At 39.2% G+C, this 14,191-nt stretch overlaps 1 protein-coding gene across 1 annotated transcript in view; it reads right to left on the reverse strand.

Annotated features, from left to right (window-relative positions):
* Positions 1 to 1,096: 1,096 nt before the first annotated feature.
* LOC126210190 (CARD- and ANK-domain containing inflammasome adapter protein-like) overlaps positions 1,097 to 14,191 on the reverse strand; it is a 145,198-nt gene continuing 132,103 nt past the window's right edge. The window contains exons 7-8 of the mRNA XM_049939366.1: positions 3,211 to 3,335; positions 1,097 to 1,387 (exon numbers count right to left, since the gene is read on the reverse strand). Of these exons, the coding sequence (XP_049795323.1) occupies positions 1,350 to 1,387; positions 3,211 to 3,335 (163 nt within the window). The 3' untranslated portion in view covers positions 1,097 to 1,349. The remainder of the gene's footprint in view (positions 1,388 to 3,210; positions 3,336 to 14,191) is intronic.

Here is a 14,191-nt window from a genome sequence, read left to right on the forward strand (position 1 = left end):
TTCTGCGGAAAGTAGGAGTGAGCTATAGGGAAAGACAGCTAATACATGATATGTAAAAGAGAAAAGAAGGAACAATAAGACTGGTAGATCAAGAATATGGGTTAAAAACGGTGTAATTTGAGGGTGCAGTCTTTTGCCTCTGCTGTTCAATCTATATATCGAAGAAGCAATGATGGAAATAAAAGAAACATTCAAGAGTGTGATTAAGATTCAGGGTGAAAGGGTATCGATGATAAGATTTTTTTATGACATTTCTATCCTCAGTGAAGGTGAAGGTGAAAAAGAATTACAGAACCTATTGAATTGAGTGAACGGTCTAAAGAGTACAGGATATGACCTGAGAGTAAAGTGAAGAAAGACAAAAGCAGTGGGGTGTAGCAGAAATGAGAATGGTGAGAAGCTTCATATCAAAACTGGTAATCAGGAAGTATACAAATTTAAGGAATTCTGCTACCTTGAAAGCAGAATAACCCATGATGGACGAAGCAAGAGTGCAAAACGCAGACTAGCAAAAAAGGCATTCCTAGAGGAATTGTGGTGGGTCACATCAAAGCAGTCTCCCAACTGGTAATGTCCCCCCCCCCTCCCCCACAAAAAGAGAAAGAGAGAGAGAGAAAAAGAGAGAGAGAGAGAGTTGGGGGGGGGGGGATTGTATTTCTTGCTGAATTGGAATCCACATTAGACATTTTAAACAGAACAGACACTTAGAATACAGGAGATAAGTGACGGACACACAGTGCTTGTCAGACAAAAGGATATTCAACATCTTTGGTTCTAAATAACAGTAATATTAATAATTATAATACTACAATAAAACAGTTCACTGGTATGTCAGTGTCTAAAAAGATCTTGAAGGAATGGACTTAGGTCCAGAAGATGAAAATGACGATGACTTTAGGATTCCTCTGCCTTTTGGGACTTGGTGACATTTGCCTAACTAGTGCAAAATGGATAGGTGAACATCACAATAGACATTGTTTTGATGGGAAGACAGAAGATCAAGTAAAAAATAAAATCATCAGAATGATAAATGAAGCTTAATGTTCTCCATAGCTAGTCAATTAGTAAAATAGTAATAATAAAAATTAATACAATATTAATTTTGTAGCTCTTTTAATAAATGTAAAAATATTTAAAAGACATAATTTTTTCCTCTCTTTACATGCATATGCTAATAGGCACAAGGCACATCCAGGAAGCTCCCCATTCCACGGTGACAAAATCGGTCCAACAAGGTGTAATATTCCCGTTGGTAGAGTACTTGCACGCAAAAGTCAAATGTCCTGAGTTCGAGTCTCGAACTGGCACACAGTTTTAATCTGCCGAGAAGCTTCAGGTGCAAAATTAATTCACACCTTCAACACAAAATGGCACTGTGCGGAGTCAGCTGAAAATAAAGACCATTAATTTGAAACATGTCTTATGGCTGAGCAAGAAGAAACAGATTCAACAACTCAAATGAAACTATGGTTCCAGAGACCTTTTCAGGTCTCAAACATTTATGATATATGTATGCTGAGATGCTATTCCAATACAGTTGGAGAGAGGAATTACCATTTCTACCAAATGGGATCACTCATTCAAACGATATGATGTACCAAAATACTGTAAAGACCAAATATTTGAAGGTCGTGCAGGACATTTTGAATATTCAGGAAGAAAACTTTCATTATAAGGCCTCTACAGATTTCCCAGTTCAGATGACATGGCTTCTCCCTCAACACTTGATGGTATGTTAGGCTCAGTTCTTAACACGTGACCTTGATTTTGTGTGGAGATTTCAATATAGACTTTGTGACTACGTCTCCCAAGAAAATGATATTAATGGATTTACTTGAATCTTATGGAACAGAAATTAGTCAATGTGATATACATTTACAGACAAACAAATGATTACTATTTCAGAAAATCTGGATGATTTACTAAGAGAAAGAGCTCCACAAACTGAGCAAGTCAATAATGAATTGGTTCACCACTGGCCATCGTGCAAGCAGTTATTCTTCTTGGCGCTGATTGATATGAGTTGTTGTATGTTCTCCTGAGGGATACCATGCCAAATGCTTTCAAACTGTGGCATTAGGTTGTCAAAATCCAAGCTAGTTGGAGGGGCCTTGCCCATAATGCTCCAAACATATTCAGTTGGGGAAAAATCTGGCGGCGTTGCTGGCCAAAGTAGAGTTTGGTAAGCACAATGACAAGAAGCAGATACTCTTGTTGTGGGCGGGTGGGCATTATCCTATTGAAATGTACACCCAGGATGGCTTGCCATGAAGGACAACAAAATGGGGCATAGAATATTGTCAATGTACTACTGTGCTGCAAGTGCCCTGTGGGTGACAACCAAACGGGTCCTGCTATGAAAAGAAGTGACCCCCAGACCATCACTCCTGACTATTGGGCCATATGTCAGCTCACAGTTGGGTTAATCCCACCACTGTCCAGGGTATCTCCGGACACCTCTTTGCTGGTCGTCAGGGCTCAATTCGAAGTGAGACTCATCCCTGAAGACTATTCTACTCCAGACAATGAAGCCTTAAATATAATAACACTGCTTAAACCAAATATTAACAATAAGAAACCTCACAGTGATAACAAAAGTCACAACCGATTCAGCAAAACTGCCAATAAGACACCAGAACACAATAACACTATGAGCATCCAGTGTAACAGAAAAAGACTTAAGCCATAAACATACATATGGCCAACAAAAGAAAACAGGCCACACTATACTAAATCAAATAAACCATAAAAATGCAATAGCCATAAAAGTGGATAAAGGCCATAGTCTGATTATAATAAACCAAAATTATTACATAATTAAAATAAATGACTTCTTTACAGATAGCAACATCACAAAAATCAGTAGCAACCCTATTAATAAATTTGTAGCACAGACTAAAAAGGTCATAAAATATTGCAACACAGTACTTACAGATTATGAAAAAAGAGCAATTACAGTTATGAATCCATGGACACCATATTATGTAACCAATCCAAGATCCATACAGAATTTACTCCTACACGTCCCACAGTCATTTGCATAGATAGCCCCACTTACCTTATTAGTAAAAAAAACTGAACAACTTACTTACAAAGTATTACACATATAACAAAAAGTTCACAATAAAATATTCACAAATGCTGGCAGTCAAAATAAAAGATATATAAATTCCAGAAAATGGAACATTTGTATCATTTGACTTCACTAACCTTTACACACATACACTAGGCCACAAAACCAAGAGGATGGAGTAGCCATGGATTGCAACATTGCAGACACTATAGCAGACATCTTTTTAGGCACTTTAAGAGGAAAACTTTTCAGATCCACAAACCTACAAGTTAAAGGAATTGTATACTACTTTGATATGTTGATGATACCTTGCTCTTAATTGATGGAACCAAAACAGACATTCAACAAACATATAAAGCACTGAACGAAGTACATACAAAAATGAAGTTTACAATGGCAACAGAGATCAATAAGACAATAAATTTTCTACAACTGACAAAAATGTTCACAACACATACAACTTCAGAATTTTCAGAAAATTCACAGTGACACACAACATCGAAAGTGAAAAATCAGGTCATTCTAAATCACATAAACATGCATATTTCCATACTGCAAGCAACAGACTAACCAACCTACCACTATAACAAGCTGCAATACAAAAGGAACTAAAAATTCTACAATATATAGCACAACAAAATGACTATAACCAAAACATATTCATTCAACTCCAGCAAAAAGACACCAAACCAGCACACTGTGACATCCATTAAGACATTAAACTACCAAGAGAATTACCAGCTAAACAGAAAATCTTACACATACCTAGAACATACATGGGAAATGTGCATTACTGAAAAACAGAGTAATAAGATTAGCTTACTGATCTAAACAAAATTTAAAAACACAAACTCATTCAGGGAAAACAAAATTACTACTCCACACAAATTCAGGCATATACAAATCAAATGTCCAGATTGCAATATATTTTATATAGGACGAACAGGAAGAAATTTTAGGATTAGATATCGACAAAACACCAGAAATTACAATAAAACTGCAAAGTAGACCAGATGGAATGAGATAGGCAAATATTACACATAATACCAAAGAGAATAACCATGAATATTCCAGAAGAAATAAAGACTTATATGCACACACGTAACTACCCACAGAGCATATGAAATCAAGAAACTGAGCTTAAACACAAACACTACATTAAAAATTTTGCTGACATCTTAAATACTGATAATGGATAAACATACACAGCCAGTAACATTTTACAAGAAACAATAAAATTAACAGCAAAGATCAAATCATTAATATACAGAAGCACAGATTAAAAAAAGCAACGAAACTGTAACCATCTATCAGTGTTCTATCAAATAAAGCTGTCAAAAGTATTAAAACTTGTAAACCAACATGAAGGCCAGAGCCAACAAAAGAATCTTATCTACAACAACATTAACAATCAAGATATGGCAGTACAGCTACAAGAATCATATAATCACACTGCCTATTAAGACATAAAAACATGCCCTTAGACAGTGACAGCACCAATTAATGCTTGATGGACGTCAAAAACAGCTACATATAAGTGCTAACAATATTATGAAAAGGATAGTTGCTGCTCACCATATAGCCGAGGTGCTCTGTCACAGATATCCACATCAAAAAGATTGTCACAAAATGAACTCTTGGCCAACAAGACCTTCGCCAGAAGTAGACAAAACAAACACACACACACACACACACACACACACACATGACCACAGTCTCTGGAAGCTAAAGCCAGACTATGAGCAGCAGCGCATGATGGGAGAGGCAACCAGGTGGGGGTAAGGAGGAGGCTGGGGTGGGGAAGGGGAGGTGTTGCAGAGTTGGGGTGCCAGTGGGAGCATTCAGTGATGAGGTCGAGAGAGGGTAGGGCAGCTAGGTACAGCTGGGAGGTTGGCTGGTGGGTGGGAGAGAGACTGACTGCTTCACAGTCTGAGCTATTTGGATCCTTCCCACCAACACCAGCTTTTCTGAATTGCACAGGTGGGGACTCTCCCTACAATATATTGTACATTCCTGTAACTCTCCTGGCCTCAACCTCCATTAGTCATTGTCCTTACCCAACTAGCCCCTTCCCTGTTCCCATTCAAGCACTACACAGTCCTCTATTCCACCCACTGAACCAGTCTTTTTACTTCTCTCCTTTTCCGCTGCCCCCCTCTCTTGGACCCCACCCTTCGTCTAACCTCATGACAGTATCAGCTGCCCTACCGTATTTACTCGAATCTAAGCCGCACTTGAATCTAAGCTGCACCTGAAAAATGAGACTCAAAATAAAGGGAAAAAAAATTTCCCGAATGTAAGCCGCACCTGAAATTTGAGAGTCTAAATTCAAGGGGAGAGAAAAGTTTTAGGCCGCACCTCCAAATCGAAACAAAGTTGGTCCATTGTAATATGAGACACGATTTAGGTCGAATGAATGACGATACAGCTACAGTAGTGTGGTTCGAGTCGTAAGCTTAGCAGTTAAGCTTTACCAGGTAGCCATTGCTATGCGTCAGGCGCTCTGTCCGTATTTATACGGGTACCCTTCATTTTCACGTGCTTCGTCTGGTTTGAATCGATTGCTTATTTTGCTTTGATCCGATAAGTGCCGTTTTCTTTGTTATAGGTGTTCATGTCATTCTAAGCTGGCAAAAAAAAAAAAAAAAAAAGAGGAATCGCCTCATTAGCGAAACAATGGCAAGAGACTGCTATTTGTTGTTACTTACACTGCTGCTTTCTTTGATAATGATCAACAAGAACCAAATAATAGACTGCGTATGATAGAACATGTTCTGAACGAGAGTTAGGTGAAAATTTTTCTCCGTTTGAAAATCTTTGCGGCCGCTTCTTTAGTACATCAAATACTGCACAGAAATTAGAATCATCTTAGATTTAAAAATCTAGTCAGTTGCCGTGCTTCATTTCTGACTGTATCACTATTAGGCATGAGAATAATACGAATATAAACATGACACGATACATATATTCTTCCACGTTTGCTGTTGTCTCACTCTATTTTCGAAGTTTATTAGGCACACCAGATTTAAACGAGATAGCAGCAAACACGAAAGAATAGGTACGTGGCAAAATGTTTATATTCATATTATTCTTATGGTGAAGAGAATAATGCATGTGATTCACATTTCATCAGGTTCCTATTAGCAACCATCTCTTCTCACAGGTAGGAAAAAATTCAGAATGTAGAGTTGACCATATTGACAAACATCCCAAACAGTCTTTCCACTCAGATTTTCGTAGTACATTGAAATTCTGCTACATTCGAAGATGAGCAATATGGAATTTGTATTTACTTTGTTGGATAATGTATGAAAATGCGGTGGTTGAAACTCGGGCGGAGAAAAAAAGCTCGTCTTCCACCTTTTTTTTTTTTTTTTTTTTTAATTTATTTACTGACGCAGAGGTTTTGGTGCCAGTATTTATCTTTGTGCCTACAAAGCATGCCTGTGTAGCGCTACATGTATTCGACGGCAGAAGTTAGTTGTGGCGGCACCTATCGACATTTTTCAGAACTTCCGCTTACTTTGCACTCGATTCTAAGCCGCAGGTGGTTTTTTGGATTACAAAAATTGGAAAAAAAAGTGCGGCTTAGATTCGAGTAAATACAGTATCCTCTCTCCAGCTTATCCCTGCGCACTCCCCAGCAGCACTTCACTGTCCCCTGCTGTCATTTCCCCTCCCTGCCCCAGCCTCCTCCTTGCTCCACACGGTTGCCTTTCCCATCATGCACTGCTGCTCGTAGTCTGGCTCCAGCCGCCAGAGATTGTGGTCATATGTGGGTGTGAGCTGCAATTACATTCCATCCTGGATTTTCCGTGGTTAGACATAAGTACTATACTATAATCACCCAATACTGTTAATAATTGTACATAAGAACAGAAACAAAAGTTAACGAAATCACAGGCAGCTCAACATGGCACTGTCTTTGAAACAGGCCTACCGTAAACCAGTAAAACACTAAATACTTTAAACATAGCAGCAATTTGGGTTGCTCTACTTATAATGTCTCTTGTAAGACAATGTTTCAAATGAAATGTTGGAAAATACTTTTTCCCCATTTTTACAGATTTCAATTCTTCATTACACGATATTTTGCAAATAAAGAGACCTATTTTAATTTTTGGTCCTTATTTGCCCACAGGATTTATAAGAGTAAAGATGTGGAAAATGGTAATTCAATGATACTTATCAGTAGCATTATTGTACAGGAAAATATAAAAGTGAGGTCTGCATGCAGGTCTTGCATGAAGCCTGACTCACTGGTGTTCTACACAGCAGTTGCAAGGATAACAGCAACTTTTATCTTCACATCAGTTGCAAATTTCTCTGGAGTACGTGAAAGAGGCCTGGAGACACTGGAAGGTTTCAGATAGATTATATAATGGTAAGACACAGATTTACGAACTAGGTTTTAAATTGTAAGACATTTCCACAAGCAGATGTGGACTCTGACCACAATCTATTGGATATGAACTGTAGATTAAAACTGAAGAAACTGCAAAAGGTAGGAATTTATGGGACTTGTAGAGTGTTTCAGAGAGAGCATTAGGGAACGGTTGACAAGAACACGGGAAAGAAATACAGTAGAAGAAGAATGTGTAGCTTTGAGAGACAAAATAGTGAAGCAGAGGATTGAAAGGGTAAAAAAATGATGGCTAGCAGAAATCCTTGGGTAACAGAAGATATATTGAATTTAATAAATGAAAAGAGAAAATATAAAAATGCAGGAAATGAAGCAGACGAAAAGGAATACAAATGTCTCAAAAATGAGATCGAGAGGAAGTGCAAAGTGGCTAAACAGGGATGGCTAGAGGACAAATGTAAGGATGCAGAAGCATATATCTCTAGCGGTAAGATAGATACTGCCTACAGGAAAGTTAAAGAGACCTTCGGACAAAAGAGAACCACCTGTGTGAATATCAAGAGCTCAGATGGAAAACCAGTCCTAAGCAAAGAAGGGAAAGCAGAAAGTTGGAAGGAGTATATAGAGGGTCTATACAATGTCAATGTACTTGAGGGGAATATTATGGAAATGAAAGAGGACATAGATGAAGATGAAATGGGAGATATGATACTACGTGCAGAATTTGACAGAGCACTGAAGGACCTAAGTCGGAACAAGGCCCCAGGAGTAGACAACACTCCATTAGAGCTACTTATAGCCTTGGGAGAGCCAGCCATGACAAAACTCTTCCATCTGGTGAGCAAGATGTACAAGACAGGTGAAATACCCTCAGACTTTCAAGAAGAATATAATAATTCCAATCCCAAAGAAAGCAGGTGTTGACAGGTGTGAAAATTACCAAACTGTCAGTTTAATAAGTCATGGTTGCAGAATACTAACACGAATTCTGTACAAACAAATGGAAAAACTGGTAGAAGCTGACCTCAGGGAAGATCAGTCTGGATTCTGTAGAAATGTTTGAACACAAGAGGCAACACTGACCCTACGACTTATCTTAGAAGATAGGTTAAGGAAAGGCAATTGTAGCATTTGTAGACTTAAAGTGTTTGACAATGTTGACTGGAATACTCTCTTTCAAATTCTGGAGGTGGTAGGTGTAAAATACAGGAAGTGAAAGGCTATTTACAATTTGCACAGAAACCAGATGGCAGTTATAAGAGTCGAGGGACATGAAAGGGAAGCAGTGGTTGACAAGGGGCTGAGACAGGCCTGTAACATATCCCCAATGTTGTTCAATCTGTATTTTAAGCAAGCAATTAAGGAAACAAAAGAAAAATTTGGAGTAGGAATTAAAATCCATGGAGAAGATATAAAAGATTTGAGGTTTGCCAATAACATTGTAATTCTGTCAGAGACAGCAAAGGACTGGGAAGAGCAGTTGACTGGAATGGGCAATGTCTTCAAAGGAGGATATATGATGAACATCAGCAAAAGCAAAACAAGGACAATGGGATGTAGCCAAGTTAAATCAGGTATACTGAGGGAATTACATTAGCAAATGAGACACTTAAAGTAGTAAATGAGTTTTGCTATTTGGAGAGCAAAATAACTTCTGACGGTCGAAGAAGGGAGGATATAAAATGTAGACTGGCTATGGCAAGGAAAGCGTTTCTAAAGAAAAGAGAACTTTTAACATCGAGTATAGAGATAAGTGTCAGGAAGTCTTTTCTGAAAGTATTTGTATGGAGTGTAGCCATAAATGGAAGTGAAAAATGGATGATAACCAGTGTAGACAAGAAGAGAATAGAAGCTTTTGAAATGTGGTGCTACAGAAGAATGCTGAAGATTAGATGGGGAGACCACATAACTAATGAGGAGGTATTCAACAGAATTGGTGAGAAGAGAAATTTGTGGCACAACTTGAATAGAAGAAGGGATTGGTTGGTTCTGAGGCATCAAGTATTGGAGGAAAGTGTGGAGGGTAAAAATTGTTGAGGGAGACTGAAAGATGAATACACTAAGCAGATTCAGAAGGATGTAGGTTGCAGTAGTTATTCGGAGATGATAGAGTAGCATGGAGAGCTGCATCAAACCAGTCTCTGGACTGAAGAGCACAACAATAACAAGTACAGTATTATCAATTAATAGCATTTACTTAAATAAATTTTGTAATTTTACTCCTTATTTTGTATGATTTCTTGAATCTGTTTTATATGCTCAAAAATGCCTGGAAATTACCTGTGGTTCTGAAAGTCATGTAAATCTGTATTGGTAATGGCACATTGTCTCACATGTGCAACTCTAAATGTTCCACTTAGTTTTTCTCTCAACCTTTTTGGAGTTTCATTTTGTTGCATATTTTTTCTTTAATGTAATTATTTATTCTATATACACAATTCCACTTCATATTTTACGGAAAAGGAATCGGCCTTGCACACTGCTTGACTTCAGCCCCCCCCCCCCCCTTCTTTGTTTTATTAAAATTTTGCAATCTTTTCCCTCTGTGTGTGTGTCCTACAGCTTGCCAAAGGATAACTCTGAAAGCTAACAAGTTTTCTTTCTTTTGTGTGTGCCTATTACTCAGCACTTCTGCTTTTCAATGATTGGTCCACAGTATTTATATTCTACAAATACTTTCTTATAAAATTTAACTGCCATTTTAATTGACTACAAATATTGCTGTTAAGTGTACTGTTTATAATCAGCAATTGTAATTACTATAAATCAGCTCAACCTGGATACTGCAATAAATCGATCGCCATTTAGTACTACCTAAGTAGACCAAAACTTAATGAAAAGATCCCAAACGAGTGTCATAGGACCATTAATTTTCACAAGATATACATTTTTTTTTTTTTTTGGATGGGGTTTAAGGGCGCTCAACTACTGAGGTCATTAGCGCCCAGTCACCGTTGTTAGAGCACAAGGGAGCTAGTAAAACTCAAGGGGGACACCAGAAAGACCTAACAAAGATGGAGATAAAATAAATAAAAAGGTTAGATGTCTTTGGACAAGCCAGTCAAAGTTATAAAACGCAGAACACGAGCAGCTGCTCGAGCGTCATCAGCTAAAATATCTGGTAAGGTAGCCGGCAGGGACAGGACAACATGAAATTGACTAAAACGGGGACACGACAATAAAACATGGCGCACTGTTAAGGCCTGTCCACAAGGGCACTGCGGGGCTGGGTCACCGGAGAGCAGGTAGCGGTGGCTAAACCGGCAATGCCCAATTCTCAACCTGGTCAGAAGGACAAGATATACAAATGCCATGCTGAAAAAAAAGTCGAAAGTTCCTTGAAGCTTTTCGTGGATGATGCTGTTGTATGCCAAGAAGTCACAACACTACAAAATTGTACCAAAATGCAGGAAGACCTGCAGAGGACTGAATCTTGACTCAGGGATTGGCGGTTGACTATCAACATAAGCAAATGTAATGTATTGTACACAAATAGGCAGAAAAGGCCCGTTACCATTTGGTTACTCGATTGCAAAGCAAACACTTGAAGCACTCGCATTCTAGGAGTAGGTGTGCAAAGCAATTCAAAGTACTGTTCACCAGTCTATGGCACTTACCACATAGGATTAACAGAAAAGAGAATGAGATGATGTATCGAAGAGTGGCAAATTTCATCACTGGTACACTCCATAGGTGTGAGAGCTTTATGTAAATGCTTAACAAATTCCAGTGGCAGACACTCAAGAAAGGCACTGTGTGTCATTGAGAGAGTTACTGATGAAATTCCAAAAGTGTACATTCAGAGAAAAGTTTGGCAACACATTACTTCCTTGGATACATCTTGCAAAATAATAACTTCTTCCCACGCAACATTAAAAAAAAAAAAAAGGAAGACGGAAGGGAGAAAATGATAGACGTACCAGTGGTACCATCTGCTGCACACCGCAAGGTAGCTTGTGAATTATACAATTAGATGTGTATGTTTTTTAGTGAGGAAAATGTGGTAGTTATTTTAGAGCAACAACAGCTGCTAACAAATAATTCGACTAGGGACAGAAATAGACAACAAAACATAAGAGCATATCCAGTGCAAAAACTTCAGTACACCATGGGAGATCATCAATTTAGCTATGGTCCAAATCATAATTACTATGGAAATACAACAAATTATGAGGCACTTTGTGCCATGACCACCCTCCTGCCCCCATGAATCTAGGATCTTGCCAAGTGGAGAGGCTTGCACACTTCAACAATACTGTAAGTGTAACCACAATGGAGGTGTACCTGTGCAGAGGTCAGACTAGCCCACGGTTCAGGGCAGCAGCATTTTCAGTTGTTGCAGGGACAAAGGTCTGAATGAGTGACTGATATGGCCCTGTAACATTAGCCAACAAGACCTTGCTGTGCTGGTACTGTGAACAGATGAAATCCACAGGAAACTACGGCTATTATTCTTTCACCCCGGCATCTGATGGCATGCAGCTCTACTGTATGGCTTAATGATGATGGCATTCTCTTGGGTAAAATATCACAGAGGTAAAATAGTCAACCATCTGGATGTCATCATCAGGGAAAACAAAACTGGCATTTTGAACCTCAGAGTGTGGAATCTTAGATCCATTGATTGGGTAGGTGACTTAGAGAATTTAAAAAGGGAAATAAATAAGTTAAAGTTAGATCTAATGGGAATTAGTGAAGTGCAGCGGCAGGAAGGACGTGACTTCCGGTTATATCAGTATAAGGTTACACAGAATCAAACAGGAATAATGCAGGAGTAGGTCTACTCATTCTTAAGACAATAGGAACACGAGTTAACAACCATGAACAGCATAGTGAATGCATTATTGTAGCTGAGCAGGCGATTTGGATGGGATTCGGTTAATGAAAAGGGGACATACAATTCAAGGTTTATTTCCCCAAAACAATTAATTAATTGTAATAAATTATGCTGTGGCTTACAAATTACAGTGATACAAACAAATCAAGCTGCTTACAATATGAGGTAATAAAAATGTTATATGCCACAGGTGAACAGAGAAACTTATTTGTGTCATTTGAATCACTGCCAAACAAACTGTTTACAATTTGATACATTAACAAATAATCATCGTGCATTAAACTTCATACTTTCACCTAATACAGTTAAAATTTATAATGTGAAGCACAAATGTGTAATTTACAATTAAATTTTCAGTCGAAGTTACTCCTTCCTATACCTTCTTTAAAAGAGTGATAAAATATTCCAAAAGTATCTCAATTAAAAATGCCCTAAAACCCTTAACACAACAACACATACATGACTAGCTCAAATAATAAAAATATGTACGACAAAGCCCAACATTTGGTTACTTACAAAAAGTTTGCTGATTTCAACAGTGCAGACCACATTCAAACTCTAGCCAACATGGGCCGCTTGCCGGTCAAAACATGTTACGGCTGCGACAGCGGGCAAACTTACATAGGTAATAAAAGAACACAGGCCACCTAGCAATCTTACCAAAATCAGTTTACACGAAGGAGGAAGGGGGAGGGGGGGGGGGCAAACTTACTACTAAAATACAGTATAAAAGGATCTCAATTAATGACAAAATCCGGGATAGGCCCAGCAATATTGCACCTGAGCGCTAGTAGCCAAAATAAGGTTGACAAATACCAAGGTCTGACATCATCTTAGGGCTAACTGGCACAACAAATAAATAAGAGTAAAAGAACAAGCAAATGGCAATGCCCAAGAATTTAAATAGGATTAAGTACACACGGGGCTAAAATCAATTGCTAGCACCTTGGACATCGTCTTAGGCTTAATTGACACTACAAATAAATAAAGGTAAAAGAACAGGCAAATGACAATGCCCAGCAATTTAAATAAAAATAAGTAAGCACAAGGCTAAAAACAATTGCTAGCAACTTAACAAGCACACATAAAAATATCAGACTGCTGCCACATCACAAAACAGAACAGGCATGCTCGCAGTCCCCAGCAAGCCAGAAAACCAATAACACACACTCCAGCAAATGAGCCAGCCTGAACACAGTAATTTCAACTCAGAATCAGGGCGCGTGAGCACACCGGGTCCACGCAAAACACACACTGCCAAATAATTCTCACCAACAGATACGGCTGACCCCCCCCCCCCCCCTCCCACCGGGCGGGAAAACGGGGGCGACAACCGGGTACACACCAGCAGAAAACTCGACACCTAGACTCCGGCCAAAATGGAATCACGCAGAAAATATAAACAACAGCTGAAGTAAGGTGTAACGAACCCCGCCATGCAGACCGGACAGAACAAACACACAGAAAGCCTGCCTTGCAGTCCTTACAACTCCTGGGTGCGGAAACCCAAGTGATATCGTGGCACCCTTTTCAGAGGCAGAGAACCTCGAGCGATCGCGAGCGGGGATCCATCAGTTGTCCACTCCAGCACGTCACCAACACGCCACACCACCCAACGGCCAAATCAACGAGGTCCGCCAACAACGAGACCACACCTCTGTGCTGGGGCGGAAGGCAAAATACCACCAGCTCGGTGCGAATCCAATTGCTGAGCCGAGCAAGCTCAGCCCCCCATGAAAAACGCTCCAGAGGGAGCAGCTGCCTCAGCGCCTGTGCAGGCCGAACCTGACGGAAACAGAAATAGAAGTCGCTATCGATAGTGCCTGATACGCAACGGGCCAGAGAAATGGCACAGTACCCAAGATAGACACAAAACTAAGACCGACCACAATAGTACAAGTTTATACACCAACTAGCT

The sequence above is a fragment of the Schistocerca nitens genome, chromosome 10 (assembly GCF_023898315.1).
Source record: "Schistocerca nitens isolate TAMUIC-IGC-003100 chromosome 10, iqSchNite1.1, whole genome shotgun sequence".
In the NCBI taxonomy this organism is placed as follows: Eukaryota; Metazoa; Arthropoda; class Insecta; order Orthoptera; family Acrididae; genus Schistocerca; species Schistocerca nitens.